This window comes from Molossus molossus, unplaced genomic scaffold, assembly GCF_014108415.1.
Source record: "Molossus molossus isolate mMolMol1 unplaced genomic scaffold, mMolMol1.p scaffold_m16_p_13, whole genome shotgun sequence".
NCBI classification, from domain to species: domain Eukaryota; kingdom Metazoa; phylum Chordata; class Mammalia; order Chiroptera; family Molossidae; genus Molossus; species Molossus molossus.
The window spans coordinates 74,390,254-74,415,593 of record NW_023425348.1 but is presented as its reverse complement, the minus strand read 5'-3'; the positions used below and the strand labels follow the sequence as shown (position 1 = coordinate 74,415,593).

Sequence of the window (25,340 nt, the reverse complement as noted above, 5' to 3'; positions counted from 1 at the left end):
CAGGGTGAAACAGTTTGTGCAGACTGACCAGCGACAGTTGATGTTTACCAGGCTCTGTGCTGTGTGCTCAACATGCGTTCAAGGTTCACAATAACACTTATTAGAAACCTTATTATTCTCATTTTGGAGAGAAGGCGATCGAAGCACCAGGAATTCTCACCGAATCCTCCCTATGGCTATGATTTAGAACATTCTGGTAACTCTCCTAAAACCACATAGCAGGGGAAAGAGGGAGGGGCACGGGCTGGGATTTGGACACAGGCAGCATCTTTCTCTATGCTCACACCTTCGACTCCTATACTAACAGTATGTCAGAAATGTAAAATGCAAGTGGAATTTGTTTTAGAAAAGGACTTCTTTTCCTTCCCTGTATTGTCTAAACTTTCTAGTGTTCTTCTGTTTTTATTTAAAGACCAACAAAAACAAAAACAAAACAAAATGAAGAGCAACAGAGGAGAGGGTTTTTTTTTAACACATGTGTTTGTGTGTATGGTTTTTTAAATTATGTTTTGATCAAAAGACTAAATAAACGTCCATCAAGTCTCCACTTGGGGGCTAAGGGTAGGAAATGAGGAAAACAGGATGGACAGCAGCCAGGATGAGCCTGGTCCAAACCAAACCGCAGAGCGCCAGGCGGCTGCCCGCACACTTTCCCATCAGCTGTCCATCACCCCTCCCCGTCTGCGCGTGGGCTGACCGACGGAGGGCCGGACCGTCACAGAGGACGCTGATGTCACACAGCTGCCACTCGGGTCTCAACTCCCAGCCCTGCATTCTTCCACAAACTTATCCTACGGAATGTCCCCCCGACGCAAGGACAATTTCCATTTCCTGGAGGTTCAAACACACACCACATCCTACACACGGTCGTATCGGTACAGTGTGAATAATGCTCAGAGCTGGACAAAGTATGGAGTTCACACATACGACATCATTTGACACCCAAATGACACAGGTTACGTTTCTAGCAACGTTGAAGCCACATTAGAAACACAGAAGGCTGAGGGACTGTACTTAAAAAAAAAAAAAAAAAAAATGCAAAATAAAAATGCATTATGTACAGTGCCCTATTCAGAAAAAAAGCATATGTAACAAACAAAATAAAAACACATACTGCAAGTCCCACCCCCACCCCTAAAGAAAAACAGCTCTGCAGGGCAGGGGCAGGCGGCAGGAACAGTGCACCTCGTAACAGGCTGCAGAAGGAGGCGGATGGGGAGGGTCAGACCCGAGGCCCTGGCGATGCCCATCTAAAGATGATGCCCAAGCCTTTTCGGCAGAGGAGAGGGCAAGTGGAAGCAAATGACTGTCTAGTCAGTGCCAACTCTGTGGTGGATACTTGGCTCAATGCCACACTTTTCTTAATCATCAAGAACACTCCACAATGTATAAGACGTGCCAGAGGGATCAGCCTGGGCCTTGGGGTCAGGCAGGCCGGGTTCAGATCCAGGTCTGCTGCTTGCTGGTTGGTGGATACTGAAGCTACGTAACCTCCAGGTCCCAGATTCCTTGTGCGTCAAGTGAAGGCCACGGAAGTCGCGCAAGACAGGGTTAGGAGCCTGGTGGAAGGGTCCTCTGCTCTCTCTGTGCCACTGGGTTTCGGCAGACCATGCTGCCCTGCGACAGAGCGACAGGCAGAGAGGGCAGGACTGCTGGACCGGAGCCCACGCCCACCGCGGGCAGCAAGCAGAGCGCGCGGGGTCTAACCAGAGGGGGCCTCCTCCTCTGCCCAGGACCCCCACCCCCGGGCGGGCACTCACGGCACTCCTTCTCGTCGCTCTTGTCGAAGCAGTCGGGCAGCCCGTCACACTGCCAGGCGCCCGGGATACACCGCCCGTTGCTGCACATGAAGTTGCCCGGAATGTTGCACTCGTTGGTGAAGTTGTTCCCAGGGAGCAGCTGGCCCTCTGTTGGAGAGAGGACAGGGCCATCAGACAGCGTGGCAAAGGCGGCAAGGCCCCGAGCCCCTCAACGGAAAGGGCCCGCCGGCATGGGCTGTACAGGTGAGACTCTGGGTCTCCGTTTCCTCATCTGTGAAATGGACTGATTCTCCCCTGCCCCACCCCTGGAGATTCTGAGAGGATTAAATGGAGAGAAATCAAGAAGTAGGGCAGGTATCCGACTTGTCTTCTTTCTCCATCAACAAGACTGGCTGTGAAATCCACACTTCCCTTTAGAAAACGGGAGCCCCAGCCCACAAAATCGAGCTGCCTGAGGTCACACGCGGAGGAGAAGCCCAACTGAAACGGACACAAGGCCTCTCATCCCAAGGGAGCCCCAAGGTCACCGAACTGCTTGCCAAGCATTCCTGGGGGTTCAGAACCAAGCCCCAAGTTTAGATGCAACCCCACTGAACAGAGTCCCAAATTGCCAGGCCCCCACCCAAAAGTGCTGACCTTTGGGCTAGAAAGCAAACAGGGTGTGGGAGGGGTGCTGAATTCATCCACCAGTGGACTCGGTGTAGAGGGCAGATTTTCAAGGGCATTTGTGCTAGGTCCTAAAGAGGCCGAGATGGAACCTGGGGCTGGAAAGGTACATGGGTATACGATGATTGTACTGCCATGGAGTAAGAGAGGTGTCCAGACCTGCCTGGGGGTAGACGGAGTAGAGGAGGGTCCGTGATCCCCTTGCACAAGCTTTGCCAAAGGGAAGCATCTCATCCCAGACCCATGACATCCTTTTCATGCCACTATTCTTGACTAGTGCTGTGCTTACCTGGAATGCCCTTTGACCCATGGGGTCCCCTAGCAAATCCCTAGGCACCGTCGGCACGTAACTCTTGTGCTGCTCTCCCCGAGAGCCCCTGACTTCTCTGAGCTCTGACCTTCTGCGTGACTGTGGTACTACCGAGCGCCACTGAACACATCCGACAGCTGAGCAGTGGACACCACCAACCGGAACGGACCCGCCGCAGGCGAGCAGGCACGTCGGCCGGTGCCACGGACACTACCGTCCTCCGCTGCCCCACGTGCTGAGTCAGTAACGGACACGCTCGTCTCCCTACTAAACGCGAGCTTTCAGAGTTCACTGAAGAATTCCAGAAGAGCAGCTACAGCGAGGGGCCGCATGCTGCCCGACCGCCGGCACCGGAACCGACACCCCGCAGGTGCCCTCCTCACTCTGCCACGCCTCCAGGCGGCCGACACCAAGTCCTGCATGCGCGTCTCCATGCCACAGCCACGGCGCCAGCCAGGCCACCCCGTCTCTGACAGGCCACTGCCAGCCTCCACCTCGGCCTCCCTGCCACCCTCATGTCCCTCTCTGTGGCCAGAGGGACCTTTCTAAAGAGCAAATCTAAAAAGCCACTGAACGGTTCCCCACTGTTCTGAAGATGAAGTCAGAGTTCTGGGCCTTAAAGAGAGGTTCGAGGAGAGGCAGCATCTGCAGCGGACACTGACGGACACAGAGAGGGGCCCAAGGCCCTCCGGCCTGGAGGACACGGAGAGCCCAACCCAGAGCACGGAGGGTATGGAACAGAAAACGAGGCACGAGCTGTGCTTGTTGGGAACTGCAAACATACTGTGCCACCAAGGCCTCTCTGCCACCAGCAAGCCAGGCCACTGATCACGGCCACCTGGCCACTGAGCCCCACTCACTGGGGGAGTCCCCTGGAGGCCGGACCCCGTGAAAGCCACCACCCACCCTGAGAAGCCGAGGAGCCTAGAAGGACGGCCCAGAGCTGGATCCAGCCCGACCCTGAACGCACAGCCCAGAAAAGCCAGCGCGTTCCAGCTGTTTCCCAACAACTGCTCGGAGCGCCACCAGCAAGCAGGGAATCCATCAGCGCTCCAGCACACGCGTCACCCTGTTTGCTAGAAATCACCTCCGCTTGCTTCTGTACTGCTGGCTCCCCGGAGGCAAGCACCCTGAAAAGTCACTGTGGATGGTGAAGTCCTGTTCTGATAAACAGATTTCCGGAGGCAGAAAACTGGCCAGATTAGATCCCAAAGTGCTTGGTCTGAGAATCCACAGGCTGGTGGCACACGGACTTGACAAATGAAAGGGACTTAAGCACCACATCTGTCACACACAGCTGGCCTTGCCTGCCACAGGGCTCGGGGTGCTGCAGGCAGACCAGGGAGCCCCAGGGCCTGGCGGCTGACAACAGAGAACAGCTTTGTGGGCTTCTGAGCAAGTCCATTATGCATGCAGGGCGCAGAGCCTTGCACTTTAGAGAAATGACAGCATCATCCAACTCGAAAGCATGAGGAGAAACCAAGACAAAGAGAGGTTAAATCCCACTGATCCTTGTCTTCAGGCATCTTCCCAAACCCACCCAGTGTGCCTCCCTCAACTGGTACCAGCCAATCCCAGTTGCCAGGAGTTCCCAACACAGGGCAACTTCGCCCCCCAGGGACAAAGGGCATATCTGGAGACATTTGGTTTGTGACATGTAGTGGGTCTGGCCAGGGAGGCTGCTGCCCATCGGTGATGCACAGGGCAGCCCCTCACAGCAGACACCCCGCCGAAGGGCCCGTGCGGCCGCGGCTGAGAAATCCTGGCTTAAACCAACCTCCCCTTCTCACTGCCCCAGCTCCTCTCCTCAAAGCAGAGGAGGTTCTACTGGCTGCTCATGGCTCCTTGGGGCCCTTACAATAAAGCTAGAACTCCCGCCATGGCTGATGAGGCGGGTGTGTTCCAGCCCTGCCTCCCTCCCTCTGCAACCTCACTTCTAACCGCTTCCTCGGACACAGACGCCCTTGCTGCAGTGAGGCCCCCACACGTGCTGTTCACTGGCCCCGGCTCTTCCACCCACCCTTCCCCGCGTTATGGTGTTAGGGGCTGGACTGTATCCTCCCCAAACCCCTGTGTGGAAGCCCTAACCCCAGCCCCTCAGAATGTGACTGAATTCAGAGATGGGGCCTTTCAAGAGGTGGTTGAGTTAAAATGAGGTCGCGAGGTTGGGCCCTCCTCCAGTCCGACTGGCGCCCTTACACAGGGAGACACGCCGGCGCTGACCATGCGAGACACCAGAGAAGGCCATCTGCAAGGTGAGGGGACAGGCCTCAAGAGAAAACAACTCTAGCCCAGGCCGGTTTGGCTCAGTGGTTAGAGCGTCGGCCCGCAGACTGGAGAGTCCTGGGTTCGGTTCCCACTAAGGGCACGTACCTCAGTTGCAGTTTGTCCCTGGCCCCGGCTGGGGTCGTGTGGGTGGCAACCAGTTGATGTGTCCCTTTCACGTTGATGTTTCTCTCTCTCTCTCTTCCTCCCTTTCTCCCTCCCGCTCTATCTGAAGATAAATGCAAAAATGTCCTCGGGTGAGGATACAAAAAAAAAAAAAAAGAGAGAAACCCACTCTGCCCACTTTGATCTCGGACTTCTTGCTTCCAGAACTGGGAGAAAACACATTTCTGCTGCGTAAGTCATCCACTCCGTGGTCCTTTGTTACGGCAGCCCCAGCAAACTAACACATTTGATAACGTCACTCAGTCTTCTGACCTCAGCTTTCGGTCACCCACTCTGAGACCCTGCGCTGACCATCGAAAGCTGGTCCCCGTTTCTCAGTCTGGTGTTGGAACCTGTTTCCCCAGCCTGTGCTGACTGGTGTGCCTGTACCATCTCCCCACTAGACGGCACACCCCGGGAGGCAGAGGGCCACGCTTCCTTCAGCTCTGTGTCCCTGACATCTGGTGCTCAGTGGGTCCACAGTGAATATTTGTGGTCTCTCTAAGAAAACCAAGCGTGCAGTTACTGGTTCCTTGGAACGTTCTGTCCACCTCCTGCCTCATCCCCAGAAGGTGGGGGGACCTGTGCACATACAGTTAAACATAAGGTGCGTGAATGTCTGCAAGTAAATTACCACCCTGTCTGCTTTAAAAGAGGCGAGAAATCTTTTCACCCCGACAGCAGGACTTTCTAGTGGCTGAAATATTTATCCCATCTCCGCGTCTGGGGACACATTTAGAATCCGAAAAGACAAGCATTAGCACAAAGTAGGATAGCTGGGGTGTCTCCTCCCCCTTTTCCTTTTTTTCATTAAGCTGAAAAATGAAAAAGAGTTGCCCTTGTTCACCGCAGCACATCACTTACTTAAAATAACTACACCATCTCTCCAGGAATGAAAAAAGGGGCCCCCCGTCCTCCTCCACCGGACAGAGGCAAACAGCCACTGCAGCAGCTTCTTCCGCAATGTCTGGCACCCACAAATTTATATTCGGTGAGGGGGCCGGAACTGGGGCGACTGCGGAAACTCAGGCAGCTGCTGCGCTCTGCCCAGAAGCTCCTGGAACGGGCAGTTCCCGACGTTGCCTTTTCCAGCCGAGAAATGGGAATCCCACGCCAGCAGCTGCCGTCCCCACTCCCTCTCTCCGCTCCTCGTCCGCCCCGCGGGGATATCCCTGGTCATGACGCAGTAGAAAACTGACATCTGCAAACTATCCACAGGCCCCGAGTTCAGATTTCTACCCAATCGCCTCTGTTTTTATCCTTTGCTTCCTGACAGTCCGGTCTGCGGGCCCCATGAACAAAGCAAGACACATCAACACAGGCACAGACACACACACGGCTCAGCATTCCATTTTGCCAATTTCAAAAAGGTCCTCCCTAAAACCTCCCCGGAGAATGAACACACCTCTTCCCAGGCCTGGTGCCAGCAAACGTAATGTCAGGAGGCCACTGAAAACAACCATCTGTGCTCCCTTTGACTCACTTCTTCACACATAACACATACGTTCCATGCACAGGCACATGCAAAGCACCGAGGGGCTGGTTTGCAACCATGTGTTTGCAAACAACCCTGGAAAATCCCCGAAGGTCCCTTCAACTTCAGACTGCTCCGCATGGTGGCATCAGTGTCAGACAGAATGAGAGACATCTGCCCCAAGCATGCCCCAGAGCCACTTGGTTCCCATCAAACAAAGCTACGGGGAGCGCCCTGGCTGCCACCAAGAAGGAAGTCATGCCGGAGCCTACGGTGAGGATGTGCTTCTGGCTCCAAGCACCGGAGCACAGCCAGGTCTCCGGCTCTGTCGGGGCTGCACCGCCCTGTTCTGTGAGCTCCATGCCAGCCGCCCCAGCCTCTGTTTACCCATCTGTTCAAGGAAGAAATTGGTGAGAAGGTATAAAATGATTCATGGGTTCGGCCCAGGACTGGAGACCCGTGGCATTTACAGATTTCATATTAACACTAATAATGAAGACAGAGCCTATGTAATTTTACCGCAGGAAAATGTATGAGGGGTGCCGGCCCCCTGGACAGTGAGTGGGCCTAGCTGTCCACCCAGCGTCTGCACGCCACACGGCTTTCTCCTTTGCTCTCCTGTGCGCTGTGAAGCAGCAACCGCCACAAAATGATAAATGCTCTGTTTCCTTCTTAAAATGAGTTAGCAAAGGAAGCCAATGGCTAGTATTAATGAGGAAAGCAAAGAGAAAGTGAAAAGGTCTAGGAAAAGGACAGTTCTCTACCAGGAAATAGCTTCATAAATTATTTTTGTCCCGTATTTACAGCCTCATTAAGGGCCCAAAGCTGTTACTTACATTTTTTAGTTATGCTCCATTGCGTTTCATGAGGGAAATTATGTCGGAGGGACATTAATGCCGTGGGGATGTGCAGGGCCATCAGGAGACAGCCCTTGAAGGTCCAAGGCACACCGCTCAGGGGCTGGACAGTAACACCGGAGGATGCTGACCCTCGAAGGGGAGCATAAGCCCCGCCCGCCCTGGTCCCATGGCCCCTATGCTCCCTTTAACAGCCTTTACGAAATCAATCATTATTGACTCTTCACTAGGGAAGATCTAACATGTACTGATGCTCTTAACACAGGACAGGAGTTTGAGAGCATTTCTCTTTATTCCCTCACCGCACGCCATGGAACAGGCACCATGCCCGTTTTGCAGACCAGCAAACAGACTGAAGGACACTTGCCCAGAGTCACAGAGCTGGAAGAGGGGTCTGTGTGCACGCGTGCGCTTTTTTCCCCCAAATATGATTTTAGAGAGAGAGAGGAAGGGAGAGAGAAACAGAAGCATCAATGTGAGAGAAAACATCGATCAGCTGCCTCCTGCACACCCCCCACTGGGAATCAAGTCCACAGCTGGGGCGTGCGCCCTGACCAGGAATCGAACCGGCACCTCTCAGTCCATGGGACAATGCTCAATCCACTGAGCCACACCAGCTGGGCTGTACTCTCTTTTTATAAGAGGCCAGACAGCAAACATTTTATAAGATATTATGTAAGTACTTCTAAAAGAGGAAAGAAAACACTGTTCCATAACATTTATACTGATGAAATTCAAACTATAATAATAGAGAACAATTTTCTGTAATACAGGTCTACTAACGAGAAGAATGAAATCTTTTGGGGGCAGAAGGGGACAGGTAACATTTCACTTGATTGAGGTACAAAGTCAGTGTTCCCTATCATCAACTCTATTGCAATGTTTATCTTCTTTGTCAACCATTTAAAAATGTGAAAACCATTCTTAGCTCAGGGACACAGGTCACGGTTTACTGGCTCTTGAGCTGGAAGATGGCAGATCTATCTGAAATAACAAAATGGCAAAGGTGCCAATCCAAAGGCATGTCCCCTGTCCCTCACACACACCTCCACTCAGAGATGACCCCTGGGTCTCGTGGCTGCTCCCGCACCGTGACGACGGGGCCTGTGGCCGTCCTGTTCCCCACTGTGTCCTCAACAACTAGCAGGCGCCAGGCCCCCAGCACAGGCTGGGCGAATGCTTTGCTGACGGAATGAGTCGGGGAACAGAGTCTGATGACCCCCAGGACCCATCCAGCTCTGACACTCTTGACTTCTGTGAATTTACCTAAACCCTACTTGAACCCACGTACACGTCCGTGCAAAGTGTAATGGATGGGCAGGTGAGACGGGTCTGCAGATGGCACCTGAGCCCAGGGAGGACAGGAGCAGGATGAAGAGCTCTGGAGGAACTGTTCAGAGCTCTGTTCCCCCCACGCCCGGTCCTCCCGCGGGCCAGCTGCGTGTCAGGCCCAGGTGAGACCCTGAGCAGAGCTGTCCCCCGCGTGTTCTGTCTTTTCAGCTTCAATCAGCTGCAGTGGCAGTAAACGTGCTGAGGACAACTTTATGAGCAATTTTATCAGGCTTGCAGATAAGCGAGGCTTATGAGAGAGCCAATCAACCCTGCACTTCAGCACCTCTCAGAAACCGCCACAGGGTCAAGAAGAAAGATTGTCCTCCGACCCCAAGTTCAGCCCAGCCCCACGTGCCGAGGGATGGCAGCCACAACTCTTCCAGTCCCTGCAAACCGTCCCGTAGCCTATGCTCTGCCGCACACCCTCGCAGGACGAGCAGGAGAAACACCAAAACAAATCAAGGAATAAGGGCAGAAAAATTAAATGAGCTTCATTTAGGCCCCAAAACTTATCTTCATAAGCTCAGGGTAAGGGCTTTTGGGATAAGGCTCAAAAAAGCACAGGCGGTAAAACTGATAAGTACAACTAACCGCATTAAACTGTAAAACTCCTAGTCATCAAAAGATACTACAAAGTTCAAAGATAAGTCACTAACTAGAAGACGGTATCTACTACATATATAACCCACAAAGACTGATACCTAGGATTTTCTCACAAGACTACGTAAGAAAATACAGCCAACCCAGTGAAAAACTGAACAGAGTGTATGAACAGGGACTTGCACTGATGAGCAAACTCAAACAGGCACTTAATATATACTCCAGCCCTCTTGTAATCAAAGAGTGACTAATGACGCCAGGAAGTTCTCCTTCACACCCATCAGACTTGCAAAATTTGAAGTGTGACCATCCCAAGTGGAGAGATGATGGGGAGCCCCAAGAACTCACAGGTGCCTGCGGTGGAGTAACAAGAGCAGGTGGGCAGTTCCCAGTGAGGCTGAAGACACCGCTGCCCTCTGACCTGGCCCACCCTCCCGGTACACAGCTATGCCTGGGGAAGCTGCACAGACAAGAGCCTGAGGACTTCCACGCAGACAAGGCTGTAGCACAAAACCGCAAGACGCACTGCGTGCTCATCAAGAGGAGAATGGATGAAAACTCGGGGTCCGTCCACACAAGGGAATACTGACTACCCCGGGCTTCAGTGGACTGGCCTGGGGTGGCATGAATCGACATGGGAAAATCTGGGAAGCCTGCAATTCTGACAAATGCAGGGTGCAGAGTATCACAGTCAATGGGTACGTGAAATGTAAAGGTACTTTTGAAAATGGACAGGAAAGAAAATCATCAGGTGCAGGAGAGGGGCTCCCCGCTGGCAAACAGGCTTGTGAGGCGCACAGCGGACTCCCAGGGGAGACCTCCTCACAGCACCCTGAAGCGAGCTGGGGGAAGGCAGTGGGCGTGTGCAACCCGGCACTTCCCTCCAACCTTGCAAAAACGTTTCATTATGAAAACTCATCACAGAGAACAAACATCATGCTGATATTTGAGAAAAATCTGTGAAAGACATACAAAACCGTTCACCACTAACAGTCTAGCTTCAGAATCCCCATCAACCATAAAGAACGAGAGACTGGGGGGGCAGTGTTCACCCTGGGAAGGGGGAGCAAAGGCAGGGCGTCCACCTGGGGGATCCAGTCTATTGTGAACTCTTGGTTTTCTGAAAGGCAGCAACAGTTGCAGAGCGGTGGCGGATTGTGGAGGGAAAAAAATAAACATCTCACAAGACAGATTTACCCACCCAACTTATTAAGCCATAGCATTCCAAAAATAAAAATAGCCAGGCCTAGCCAGAAGGTCAGATATTTTTTAAATCCGAGCTCCCTGAGACAGCGGGGCGGGAAGAGCCACGGCGAAGCTGCCGTCCTCAGAATAGTGCACGCCATCTGCCGCCTCGCCCGCAGCGTGGGCTGCGGGAGGCTAAGTAAAGCCCGCGGGCTGAGGCGGCCGCGCCTGAGATTCGGCATGCCCAGTCACAAACGCCAGGTGCCTGATTCTCTTATCACTCTCGCTGGCTGTGTGACCTCAGACAAGCACGTTACCCTCTCTGAGCTAAAATTCTCCAGCTGTAAAACTAGGGTCGTCCCACCTCCCAGACAGGGTGGCTGAAGTCTACAGGAATCGATCTGTCTGTCTATCTATCTAGAACATATAGAGGAATAAAGTGAATAGAACAGAAGAGTAAGAATAGGAATAGGAATAGGAATAGGAATAGGAATAGGAATAGGATAGAATAGAATAGAATAGAATAGAATAGAATAGAATAGAATAGAATAGAATAGAATAGAATAGAATAGAATAGAATAGAATAGATATATATTCTTGGGTCTCAATAAATAGTACTACTACTTGTTACTCCTTCCTTTTCTACACACATTCTCCCTGACTCTCCTCATAATGATGGTCCTGCCAGAGGGACTTCGAGAAACCTGGGTCCCTTTTCTCTCCCCGCCTCCCTAGAGAGGGTGTAGCCTGAGCAGGTGGAAGCCTGCTGGAATTGGGGCTGGCTGGCTGAGACCTGTGGTCACTTAGGTCCATGGGGACAGACACCAGCTTTTAAGAACACAGTAAGGAGCTCACAATGCAACCCTGGCTGTTTGTCTTCTGACATATGACCGTCTCGGTTTGAGTATTCCTAAGAAGTAACTGGCCCTGCTTGCACCATTCCTTGGCTCTTTAACAGCAGCCAAACTCTAACCCTAACCCATCCCTCCACCCCTCCAAGCACGGCAGTGATGAGGCAGGTCCAAAGAGAAAGGCACGCAGAATTCCCCACTAGGATCTGCGGCGTCTCTCCACCTCCCTGGGCCTCAGGTTCCACCATGTGCAGGAAAGGCCAGTAAGAGATTATATCCAAGTTCCTTTCCAATGCTCAGCTCACCGTTCCTGGGTGTGCGGACACAGGCCGGTTCTCATGGCAGGCCAACACGCACCCTCTGCCCCACCTAGCTACACTCTTCAGCGTTTAGACATAATACCCAGGATTCACGCAGAGCTCCTCTTCTAAAGACCCAAAAACATCCCTGCAAGTCAGTACCTAAACGTACCCCCTTTTCAAACACAGAGAGACTAAGACCCGGAGGTCCACCAGCCTGGCCAGAGAAGCCAGGTTCCACCCCCTGGTGACACTTAGTTCTAGCCTCTGCGCTCGGAACTCTGACCACCCCTGCTGCCCCCGGGAGACGGCTGGTCCCACACTCCCTGCGACAGGAGAACATCGCCTCCAAGGGCCAGCAGTCAGACCTGCCTCCCGTTCCCTAGGGACTCAGGGCCTCTCAGGCTCCCTTCCGTCATGCACGCCTTCTATCACGTCTCAGCAGATGAAGGACTGCTCGGCTTATCACTTCCGATTAGGAGAGAAACTGCCAGGGACATAAAACACGCCGGCCTGGTACCACTAAGCAAGAAGGGAATGCATCTCTTTAAATGTTCCTAAGTCACCGTAATCCACTGAACTGGTCCGTTCACTCCCACAGTCTGCTCACGCGGCCCCTCCCTCTGTGCGGAGCCCGCCGACAGGCCCTCTGTCACGGGGAATCAGCCAACTTCGGAGCAAAGGACGTCTGTGCATCCCCAGTGCCGGCTAAGCAGCGTTTCCGGCAGGAGCCCCGCTGCTGTGCGTGTCTGAATGAGCACAGCTTTCCCAGGAGCCCTGTCCCTTGGCGGGAGACTGAAGGGCCGGAGCCGGTCAGACTAACCTGCTTGGGTTTTCCAGGCGGCAGAAGGTAGCTTCTGACGGTGCACAAAACAAAGCAAATGGAAAATTAAAGAGCAAATACAGAGTTCGTCTCACTCGGACCAGCCCTGTGGCCCCCAGACTCTGAATTCAAATTCCACTCTTTCCAAGCTCAGGGAATAACTTAACCCCTCTGTGCCTCAGTTTCCTTTTTATAAAATGGAGATGGGCCCACCTGGATAAGCTCCCTGGGCATTTTGCCTATCTTAGTATTGGAGTCATGTAGTCACAGGTCTGAAACACTGTAACTCTCACGGAGCATTAGTCACACCACAAAAACCTCTTCAGGGCAAAAAAAAAAAAAAAAAAAGACATTAATAGAGGCCATAAGATGAGCCAGAGTTCATTTGTTAAGGGTATGATTATTCACTAATTAAGACTTGCTATTACATAAAGGCTTGATGTAAAGTAGGCGCATGTCATCACACCAGACAAACCATTAATGTATTTCTGTGATGAGTAATCAGAGGAAAAGGATCCACTTGGAAAGGAACACAACAGAATCCTACCAGGTGAGGTGAGCGATCAGGAGAAGGGGACTGCTGGGTAAGTAATGATTTTGCAGGATACCAGACATGCCTCAGAGTTGGGTTACCACGGTGCTCTGCTGACATTCACCGCAGGAAGTCAGTCACTGCCGGGATAACCTGTCAACAGGTGCAAACCCTCCAGTCTGTGCCATCTTCAATCCTGTGACCTCTCATTGGTTCCCACCCCCTTTTGTTTCCCGAATCTATCCTCACGAACTGACCAGTGGCCTCCCAGGCCTCTACATATTACTTTTCCATCTTTACCTGACGCACAATTCTGCTGCTTTGGACCAACTGGATCATTCCCTCCTTCTGAAACTCCATTGCTTTGGCATCCCCAACACGTCTGGCTCTCTGACCACTCCTCCTCAGTCGCCTTGGAGGCTCCTCTCACTCCACCTGTCCCTCAACGCCTTCGGCGTCCTGCCTCCTGTCTGCGTGAAAGATGGGTACATCTGCCCTGGATAAGCCACCTCCTCCACCATTAGGTTCAACCCCCAACTCAGCTCTCTCTCCTTCAACTCCATGGAGAAACGGAAGGATGGAGGGATGGGGGATGGAGGGAGGGAGGGAGAGATAGAGAGATGGATGGATGAATGGGTGGATGGATGGAGAAATGGAGGGATGGAAGGATGGAGGGGATGGATGGATGATGGATGGATGGGTGGATGGATGGATGGATGGATGGATGGATAAATGGATGGATGGAGAGATAAATGGAGGGATGGAAGGAGGGATGGAGGGATAGATGGATGAATGGATAGATAGATGGAGGGATAAAGGCATGGATGGAGGGAGGGAGGGAGGGATGGATGGAAGGATGAATGGAGAGATAGAGAGATGGATGGATGAATGGGTGGGTGGATGGATGGAGAAATGGAGGGATGGAAGGATGGAGGGAATGGATGGATGGATGGATGGATGAATAGATGGAGAGATAAATGGAGGGATGAAGGGATGGAAGGAGGGATGGAGGGATGGATGGAAGGAAGGATGAATGAAGAGATAGATGGATGGATGAATGGGTGGATGGATGAAGAAATGGAGGGATGGAAGGATGGAGGGAATGGATGGATGGATGGATGGATGGATGGATGGATGAATGGACAGATAGATGGAGGGATAGAGGGATGGATGGGGGAGGGAGGAATGGAAGGATGAATGGAGGGATGAAAGTCTTCACCTCTGCATTAGCTTGAGCTTAAATCAATAATTCTCCATGGTTCAAAGTAAAAAATTCAAATGTAGTCCAATACTTTAGACTATAACCTCAGAGGTAAGAGCTTGCCTCCAAAACTCTGGGGCATGAGGACTTTGCATATGACATCACCTGTCAGCAATATCTGACACAGTTGCCCACGAGGCAAATCCAACATTTTGTATAACCCATTCTCTGAGGCAGCTCACAGGAAGCAAGGCTGGACACAGGTTATGGGGGCGAGGAACCAGGCCAGGTGTATCTAGGCGCTGGAGACCCCAGTAGAGTCACCCCTCTATTTCTGCTCGGCTTTGGTTGGAGGCAGTCCCAGTCAAGCCTTCAGGCCTCCCAACACAGGGAGGTTGAGTTCCCTTCTCCCCACGGTGAATCCCAAACCATCAGCACCCTACATTTGGCCTTTGTTTGTTTCTTTCTGTATCCAGGGAGTAGCAACAGCTGCACCAAAGACAGTGGCATTTGGGGTTGGACTGTCATCCAGAGCAGGCGAAGCAGCCCTGTGAGGGTGGTCTGCCAGAACAAAAGGGCTTGAACGGGGTTTGGTCAAGGCTCTGCCTCAGTCATCAATGGCCATGGGAGACCAGGGACCCCAGCCCCCAGCAATCCCCACTTCTGAAAGCCCGGCATCTTCCGAGCCAACAGCCCAGTCTGTTCACCAACATGGAGGTGGCGCCCCTCCAGAGCCCTGACGTGAAGAGGACGCCGGCTCCGTGTGAACCTGCCAGGAGAGTCTAGGGGGCAACACTGACCTAGGAAATGCCAGCAGCACACGGAAACGTACCGAACCAGAACTGCCAACACAGCTCAGGAGGCTCCCTGTCTCTCCCGTGGATCAGGTGCCTTTATGCTAAAGACCGGAATAACCACGGTTTTCAAGAGAAACGAGGCGAGGGATCCGGCTTCTCACCGAACGTGCGTGACAATCAGCTCCGACAGGAGCCAAGCCCTGCCTGGCACGGCTCACTTTCCACTTCGCATCACGACCAGCCCCGTGCTGTACAAATGATAATGCGTTTACAGACAGCCGGGACTCTCCGGCCAGAGGAAAAACGCACCTAATTAAATAAAAACAAAACAGAACACCAAAGCCTTTAACCAGGGCCAAAAAAAAAGAAATAAAAAAAGACAGACTACTTGATCCTTTATAGGGCTTCATAGACAGGAAAGCCAATCAAGATTTTTTTCCTAAATGGATCAATCCTCTGTGTCCCTAACTGCAGAGAATTCATTAGAAATCAATGAGAAAATTGCAAACAAACCAAGAGAAGAATGGATAAAGGAAATAAACAAGCATGTCACCAAAAACAAAGATGGCTAATAAACACGTGAAAAGATGCACAACCTCACTGGTAGTTAAACAGATTCAAGAGGAAATGCCATCTTTTAAAGCAATCTGGCAAATGTTAAAAAGATGGATGACATTCCGAACTGGCATGGCAGTGAGGGAACCAGCACTCATACTCTTGGTGAGGGTAGAAACTGGTACACCCTCTCTGGGGCCAATGGGTGGCACCCAGCGCTATTTATTATAAGCTGACCTATGGACTCACTGCCTCTGTTTCCAGGAATCCATCCTTAGGAATATATAAATGCATAGAGAAACACATAGAAGGCTTTTTCATATTTTTACATTATTATTTGTAAAAGCTCAAAAGAACTTCAGTGCCTACCAAGAGGGAGAAGGGTCAAGGAGATATGGCATATCCACACTCCAACACTGCAGCCTCTAAGAGCCCAGGTGCCCTGGCCGGTTTGGCTCAGCGGTTAAAGCGTCGGCCGCGGACCAGAGAGTCCCAGGTTCGGTTCCCACTAAGGGCACGTACCTGGGTTGCAGTTCGTCCCCAGCCCCGGGTAGGGGTCGTGTGGGTGGCACCAGTAGATGTGTCTCTCTCACATCGACATTTCTCTCTCTCTCTTCCTCCCTCTCTCCCTCCGGCTCTGTCTGAAGATAAATGCAAAAATGTCCTCAGATGAAGATTAAAATAAAAGAAGAGCCCAGGAGCCAGGCTGTACTGACATGGGAGAACTGCAACATGTCAGAGGGGGAGAGCCAGCCTCAGAGCAACACGTGTGGCATGACCCATTTCTGTTTATCTCCAAGAGGAACGTGATAATATACAGGCACCTGAGTTTATGTTTATGTCTGCAACGTCCCAGGACATACACTCTGAGGGGAGGAATTGAGAAGTCCTTTCAAAATATATTTTCTATTGGCATCTTGCTTCAAAACGGATTTCTAAAAATAGCACCATAGTAAACATGACTGGAGAACTTTTAAGAATAACCAAAATGGTGGGGGAGGGATTGCACAACACCGCTCATTACACACACACACACACACACACACACACACACAGGTTCCTTTAAGAAGTTAGAGCCAACATGGAAAGGTCATCCTACCTACCAGTGTTCCAACTATAAAAAAGACAAAGCATTCCTTAAAACGTAAGAGAAACACATCTGGGTTAGAGTCTTTTTACATAGTTATGAAAGTAACAGTCCCAAACACTGGCCCAAACTAAAAATAAAAAATTGTTTAAACTGAATAGGAAATCATTTGGAAACACCTATGGATGACTGCTGCTTATTCTGGGAAGCTGCCTTCTATTCCCTTTCAGAACACAAATATATTCTACAAAAAAGGTTATGAGCCACCTTCCCACGGTCACATGCCCCCTCCCTCCTGCCAGGGGTCCCCTCCCCAGGGCCTGTGTAGCAGTGCCCGCGGCTCCCCCTGCTTAAGGATGTAAACTGAATGTGTCCCCCATGAGGAATGCAGCAGGCTCCTCCAAGGCTTGCTTGTGCTGGCAGCCCACATCAGCTCTCCGGACGCCTCTTCCACACTGCTGGGCCCTCCAGGTGGCATCGGGCCACACTCTGCTGGAAGACAGAAGAGCTCATTCAAGGGCGCCGGGAGAGACAGCGCTGGAGCCTGGAGCCGGGGTGGTGGGGCGTCTGGTCGCCAAGGTTTCAGTTGTCCTCGCAACCCAAGTGGGTGGAGGGTCATCCCACAACCCGCCTCCTGGAAGAGGGGGCAGGAATGAGATGTTTTTAATGTTGAGCAAAAGGAGCCACACTTACGAGTGCCAGTTCAAGAGCAGGCAAAGGTCAGCTCTGGTGCAGGGAGTGAGGATGGACGGTGGGGGCGGGCAGGGCCACGGGGAGGGCGCTGGTGCGCTGGTGATGCTGGTTTCTGACTCGGGCGCCAGTTCCCCGGATGTTTACTCCATGAGGGTTCATGGAGCTCCCTACTTAACCTCTGAGCTTTCCAGTGTGCATGTCACATTTCTATAAGAAGTTTACTTCGGTAATGGAAGGGCAGCTCCTAACACACAGCTGGCACTCCCTGCCCGCGCCAGGTGGGGCCTCTGCTTTCCTCCTCTGCAGCCCGAGCCCAGCACACCCCTGCCCGCGCCAGGTGGGGCCTCTCCTTTCCTCCTCTGCAGCCTGAGCCCAGCACACCCCTGCCCGCGCCAGGTGGGGCCTCTCCTTTCCTCCTCTGCAGCCCGAGCCCAGCACACTCTTCTGGCCCACGCCAGGTGGGGCCTTCCCTTTCCTCCTCTGCAGCCCGAGCCCAGCACACCCCTTGCTCGCGCCAAGGTGGGGCCTCTCCTTTCCTCCTCTGCCGCCCGAGCCCAGCACACCCCTGCCCGCGCCAGGTGGGGCCTCTGCTTTCCTCCTCTGCAGCCCGAGCCCAGCACACTCCCTGCCCGCGCCAGGTGGGGCCTCTGCTTTCCTCCTCTGCACCCAGAGCCCAGCACACTCTCTGCCCGCGCCAGGTGGGGCCTCTGCTTTCCTCCTCTGCAGCCCGAGCCCAGCACACCCTCTGCCCGCGCCAGGTGGGGCCTCTCCTTTCCTCCTCTGCAGCCTGAGCCCAGCACACTCCCTGCCCGCGCCAGGTGGGGCCTCTGCTTTCCTCCTCTGCAGCCTGAGCCCAGCACACTCCCTGCCCGCGCCAGGTGGGGCCTCTCCTTTCCTCCTCTGCAGCCCGAGCCCAGCACACCCCTGCCCGCGCCAGGTGGGGCCTCTGCTTTCCTCCTCTGCAGCCCGAGCCCAGCACACCCCTGCCCGCGCCAGGTGGGGCCTCTGCTTTCCTCCTCTGCAGCCCGAGCCCAGCACACCCCTGCCCGCGCCAGGTGGGGCCTCTGCTTTCCTCCTCTGCAGCCCGAGCCCAGCACACCCCTGCCCGCGCCAGGTGGGGCCTCTCCTTTCCTCCTCTGCAGCCCGAGCCCAGCACACTCCCTGCCCGCGCCAGGTGGGGCCTCTGCTTTCCTCCTCTGCAGCCCGAGCCCAGCACACCCCTGCCCGCGCCAGGTGGGGCCTCTCCTTTCCTCCTCTGCAGCCCGAGCCCAGCACACTCCCTGCCCGCGCCAGGTGGGGCCTCTGCTTTCCTCCTCTGCAGCCCGAGCCCAGCACACCCCTGCCCGCGCCAGGTGGGGCCTCTCCTTTCCTCCTCTGCAGCCCGAGCCCAGCACACTCCCTGCCCGCGCCAGGTGGGGCCTCTCCTTTCCTCCTCTGCAGCGCGAGCCCAGCACACCCCTGCCCGCGCCAGGTGGGGCCTCTGCTTTCCTCCTCTGCAGCCCGAGCCCAGCACACTCCCTGCCCGCGCCAGGTGGGGCCTCTGCTTTCCTCCTCTGCAGCCCGAGCCCAGCATACTCTCTGCCCAAGTCGCGCCAAGTGACTGGTGAGGACCGGCAGTGTGGAGAGGGAGGAATGTCCAGTACTTATTTTTAACTCATTTGCTCCTTTTCCCCTAATATCAACACAGTCCCACCCCCTGCCCCCTGTCCCGTCCCCAAAATGGCATCAGCCACGCCCTGGTAAGCCCCAGGCATGCAAACATCTCAGGCCTGGCACAAGGCTCTGTGGTCCCATCTCCCAAACTGGGCTGAAGCGCAAACCTCCGGGAAGCATTTAGAAAAGTGGGCACGGCTGCCCCAGAGCTCATTCCAAAATGAGTCTGAAGGGGGGGCTCCCCTCCTGCAAGTCAAGCCATCTCTCATTACCTTCGACCTCACCTCACCCCCTGAGCTCCTCTGGGGTTCTTCTTGGCTACTGGGGATACTAAGGGTCTTCCATAAACTTTTCCACATGGTTAGTTTGGGGGTTCCCCCTTTTTTTAATAAAAAATGTTTCTGTTTATCTTTGAAAAAAAAAGGAAAGTTTATAGAAAATTATACAGACAGCAAAGCAATGCACAATGATTTATTCGACGAGCCCACAGATTAGGCAACCGAACATGGCCTCTGGCCGAGGCCCAGCGAGAAGTCTGACTCGGGCTTCCTCTCCGCTCTGCTACCATTGCTCCTTCAGAAAGGCACTGTGGAGTCACCCCGGCCACTGCCCAGACACGCAGGGAGGGCCTCGGCTCCGGAGGCTGGTCTCAGCTCACCAGCAGAGCAGGGAGTTGCCGAGGGGACTCTGATCTGTAAAGAACTCCAGCCGTCACCAAGGGTGCCAGCCCACAGCTGCATGCTGCTCCCTTCCAGGGACGTCAGTGTCTGGACCAGCAGGGACCAGCAGGCCACGGGACGCGTTACAGCCTTTCCACCGAGGCCAGGTTGGTCAACCATCCATCTGTGTTCTCTACACAGAAGCACTGCATTGCTGTCCAGCACCACTGTCTGTCGGTCTGTCTCTCTCGTCCTCTCTCTCAGATCAGCTTCTTGTGTTCAAACAGCTTCGGTTCAAACTGCAGCAGAGAGAAGCTCCGTCTCCCGACACCTCCTCCGCCCCAGGAAAAATCCGAAACGTGGGGTAAACGTGGAAAGGCCAGAGCAGAGCGAGGCTCTAAGGAGCAGGGCGGCGGGGAGGTGGGAGCAGAATACCCCAGGCCACGCTCCCCGGGCCCAAGAATCACACACCTGCAGTTCAGCAGCAAGTCACAGGTCCACAGATCACACCAGGAAAGCCTGGGGGAAAAAGAACTAACTGAAGACTTAAAAAAAGCAAAAACGAGTGTCTTTATTACGAAAAAAAAAGGTGGTGCCAGCAAACCCGACGTGCTCAGCCCCTCTTCCGGCGCCTTCCAGACCCTAGTAGAAACACACAAACGGGGAGAGAGCCCCCTGCCCGGGCGCTGTCAGCAAAGCTGGTCCGTGGGCGGCAAGAAGATTTCAGTAACCTATCAGCCACCCCAACACCCAACAGAGGAAACACCTCAAACACACTCCCTTGGGGTTACACACACACAAGGCGAGAAAAGATTCTGCAAACACACCGTCCAAAGAAACAGACTTCAGCCTTCGAAGCCCCAACTTGAGAGCAAGCTGCCAAGAGGCTAAGGGGCCCTATGCACAACCTCATAATTTCAGGAAAATGTTTGCTTTTACCAAACTTCCCTATGAATCAGGCACTACTATTCCCCAGGACTTCTTAAAGAACAAGAAAGGCCCCAGCCGGTTTGGCTCAGCGGTTGGAGCGTCGGCCTGCTGAGCAGAGTCCTGGGTTCGGTTCCCGCTAGGGGCACGTACCAAAAAAAAAACAAGAAAGAAGAAAGCTCAGGCACATTCAGAAAACATTTCCCAGAATGTCCACACACATAAATAAGAACAGCATTCCTCCCCCTACACATGCCAAATAAAATCATCTATGGGCTAGCCAATGTATACACAGGAATCTTTTTCTATTTCAAAATTAACACAACTTCAGAACTATAATGGAGAAATGAGAACTTAAACATTGCATGAAATTCCACTTTCTGCCCCCCAGCACCAGGGTGGGGTTTTTTCCCCCCACCTTTTCCATCCACGGTTGTTTTTTTGTTTTTTTCTGTCCAAAATTCCCAGACGTTCATATCTTTTTTAAAAAATGTTTTTATTGATTTTTTAGAGAGATAGAAACATTGATGTGAGAGAGACACATGGATCAGCTGCCTCCTGCATGCCCCCTACTGGGGAACGAGACTGCACCCGGGCAAGTGCCCTGTCCAGGAATCGAACCGGGACCTCTCAATCCATGGGACGATGCTCAGTCCACTGAGCCAGACCGGCTGGGCCAGAAGTTCGTATCTTTAAACAGAAGTAGAATACTCAGAATTCCTAACCTCTAGTGAATATGGAAAAAAGAATCCCTAACCTTAGACTATAGAAGGCCATCTAAATTTACTAATTAAAATCAATAATAAGAAACCACCACCAAGGACAAGAGCAACAAGAATGCGATTTCAGGCAGCTCTGCAGATGATGGAGAAGCATGCTGGTGACGGGACCCCACTCAAACTTCCTCAGCAGCGATGCCTTCATTTACATGAGGGCCCACACTGGCAGTCTGTGTTTGTTATTTCCACACTGAGTCCCTGCTGAGTACACTTCACAGATGAAGAAATGAGGTCTCAATGGCAAACCAATCACTGAAAATGAGGGTGCAAATCAAGGTCTATCTGGCTCCCCCAAAGCACTCTGTCTACCACCACTGTGTTCCCCAAACAGCTAAAACAGGGCACCTCCTTATGAAGAACACATAAGCTACAAGTGTTATAGTTCTCTCTCCACCCTTCAAAGTCACAATTAAGTACTGTTGGGATAGTGGAACTCCTGATATGCAAATCCTAACTTAATTATACATCTGAAGTGTTGGGGGCCCGTCCAAATGTGGAAACTGGTCTACGTGGGCAACCACTGTATCCGCATTGCTAAAACACCTGAGGCCAATGTCACCTTGACAATGACATTTTGCCACACGGCACTGGGTCCACAGAGCAAGATATTTAGTATCTACCCACTGCCGACTGTTTTGTGGTAAGCATTCATTCAACTAACGGATGCATTCATTCACTCAGAAAGAACTCACTGAGCACTGGTGTACGCAGGTGGTGGGAAATGTAAAACCCTACCCTGAGCCAAAGAGAGGAGTGTGCACCTACATCCACGTGGGAGTCAGAGGCCATGAGGAGGGTGAGGAGGGAGATGCAGGAACCACTGAGGAGGAAGAACTTGATTCCAGGAAAGCATCCTGGGCTGGAATGATTTTCAGCCAGGCTGGTTTTGCAGGGTAAGTACAGCGCAGACCTTGGTTTCAGACGCAATGTTACTAAGCAGAGGCACGAAACAAAAGGTCGTGAAGAAGGCCGAGGGGCAGGAGGCTGAGAAAGGCTCTGAAAGCAGACTGAACTATGGAGTCTGGACTTCGCTTTGCCCACAGTGAGAAACCAACAACATCAGTCTGAGGAGGGGAAGGATGTACGGAGAGGAAGGCTTCGGGTAGATGAACCCGGCAGCCCTGCGTCGGAAGACACTGGGGTAGGGAACAACCAGAAAATCCAACCTGGAAGCTATTTAAAAATGGTAGGCACCTATTTGGGAATCAGAGGAGTTGAGCCTCACTCGACTAACTCTGACGTAGTCCCCCTTCTAACAAGAATACGAAAGGCTGGCCAAACTTCAAATAGGTGAGTAAATCCACCGAGTCTGTTTGCTGAAGGAGGAGACACCCCGCCATCAATCTCTGGCTTTGGAAAACAGCAGATGGTCCTTTTGGCGGCAGCCCCACCGTCCTGCTTTCGGGTTCTGCGCAGGCTGGGGCTGCACTGATTGCACGGCTGCAGCCCACGCGCGGAGCAAGGGGCAGGCAACCCCCAGAGGGGCCGCCCAGGACGCTGCGCGGGGCTCCACACTGGAGCACAGCGACAGCCAGACACACACACGCTCACTCTTCCGTCTCCTGTGCCGTGGCGTTCTGGGGGGTCCTGGGCACGCCGTAAACAATTCTGACCACTTTCCTTCCAATCTTCAAAACCAAAAAGGCAACCAGAGAGAAGAAAAGCAAGGGGCAGAATCCGAGAGTCGTAAAAGTGGCTACGGATGCAAAGCAGGGAAACTCCCAGTTCTGGTTACAGATTTCTGGAAAAGAACTGCTCCGTAAGACAATAAACCAGCTTTTTGAAAACTGTGTCTTCCTAGATCTGCCTTTTGATGTGCTCCTTTCTGTAATAATAATATAGAAGCTCTTGCAGGAGATGAAGTGACTCATAGCATTTTCTGCATGGATTCTATTTCTGCTACTTTCTGTAGGCAAATCAGCAACAGAGTGGATGGCACCGGAGGGGTTGTAATAGGGGTGGGAGATCCAGTCTTTCCTACAGAGTTTCATCCTCCCAATTTCACTTGACCCCTCCCAACAGAAATCTCTGGCACGGGAAAATCCATCTCTATTCTAATAGAAACTAATTTTTCAGGTATGTAAGGGAAAAATAATGAAGACCATCTTCTGTACCTTTTTCTTACCCTTCTTATCAGCCAGGTGACCAGGATGGTCAACTAAATCCTGCAAATGGAATTCATCAACAGCCTGGTCCCCGGTGACTGCTCCCAACCCACAGACCTGAGCAGTTGTGCGGAAGCATCTGATTTCACGAAACAAAAAGGTCAGTCTCATACAAATGGCCAAGAGACATATCAAGAAATGCTCAACATCACTAATCATCAGATGCAAATTAAAACAACAATGAGGTATCACCTCACACCTGTCAGAATGGCCACCATCAACAAATCATCAAACAACAAGTGTTGGCGAGGGTGTGGAGAAAAGGGGACTCTAGTACACTGCTGGTGGGAATGCAGACTGGTGCAGCTACTATGGAAAACACTTAATTTTTTGTTACCTCAAAAAATTAAAAATTGAACTTCCATTTGACCCAGTGATCCCGCTTCTAGGAATATACCCTAAGAAGCCTGAAAAACCAATCATAAAGAATATATGTACCCCCATGTTTGTAGCAGCACTATTTACAATAGCTAAGATCTGGAAACAGCCCAAGTGTCCATCAGTAGATGAATGGATAAAAAAGCAGTGGTACATATACACAATGGAGTACTATGCAGCTGTAAGAAAGAAAGATCTCTTATCCTTTGAGACGACATGGAGGGACCTGGAAAGTATTATCCTAAGCGAAACAAGCCAAGCAGAAAAAGACAAATACCACATGATCTCACTTATTTGTGGAATATAATGAACATAACAGTCTGAGGAATGGGGTAGACCCAGAAACATGGAAATAAGGTAAAGACTGACAACCCTCAGAAGAGGGGGTGGGGGGGGTAGGAAGAGATAAACCACAGAACTTATATGCATGTACACATAACCAGTGGACATGGACAACAAAGCCGGGGATGGGGCAGGGGCGATTGGGAGGAGGGTGTCAATGGGGTAAAAAAGAGGAAACATCTGTAACAAAAATAAAATTAAAAATAAAAAAAACAAACGAAAAGGTCAGTCTCAGAACAGAAAAGGGAGTTTCCTCGGAAACTCCAAGATAAGGCAACGAACTCTTCAGGGTAGCTGAAGCCACAAAAAGGAGTTGGGGACAGAATGGACATTATTAGAACAGTTCAACATCCATTTCACCAGACAGCAGGAAGCAGGACGAAAGTGAAGGTGTATACTTGGGTCTTGCAGAAAAAAATACAACGGAGAGAGATATTTGGCCCAGTGACAGGTGCAGAAAAAGGGAAGGTGACAGAACGGTCAACTGAAAGAAATAAAAACACTAATAAACTACATTCATAACCAAAGTTGTAGGAGACTGCTATCATCTCCACAGCTAGAATTCTGCTGTAAAAACATGTTTTTAACATGAAGGCCTCAGTAGGAGCAGAAGTCCGAGCTGGAAAGCCTACAAGGCAAACAAAGCAGTACTTCTTCCTCGCACAGCACAGTTTCCTGCAGAAACACTGAATAAGGACGGATTCATTTCTTGGGAAGAAAAAACAAAGGCCTCAGTTCTCTGAACACGCTCATTAACATTTAGCCAGTTAAACAGGGGCCTTCCCCAGTTGCCGTGTACCAGCCCATGGAGACACAGGCACACATGTACACATACACACACCACATGCATGCACACACGCATACAGAACGTTCGCTCCTTCTCACCTCACAGGATCGGGGTACCTACAAATCGTCCATGTGTTTACAAGCCCAATCTTGCAATGAGAGCATTTAAAGCTCTGGTCCCTGACCACGATCAGCTCCA

General features: G+C 52.1%; 1 protein-coding gene across 2 annotated transcripts in view; it reads right to left on the bottom strand.

Moving 5' to 3' along the window:
• LDLRAD3 (low density lipoprotein receptor class A domain containing 3) overlaps positions 1-25,340 on the bottom strand; it is a 228,190-nt gene that overhangs the window by 147,887 nt on the left and 54,963 nt on the right. For both annotated transcript variants that reach the window (XM_036260130.1, XM_036260131.1), the window contains exon 2: positions 1,761-1,907. In XM_036260130.1, coding sequence (XP_036116023.1) covers positions 1,761-1,907 — 147 coding nt within the window. The remainder of the gene's footprint in view (positions 1-1,760; positions 1,908-25,340) is intronic.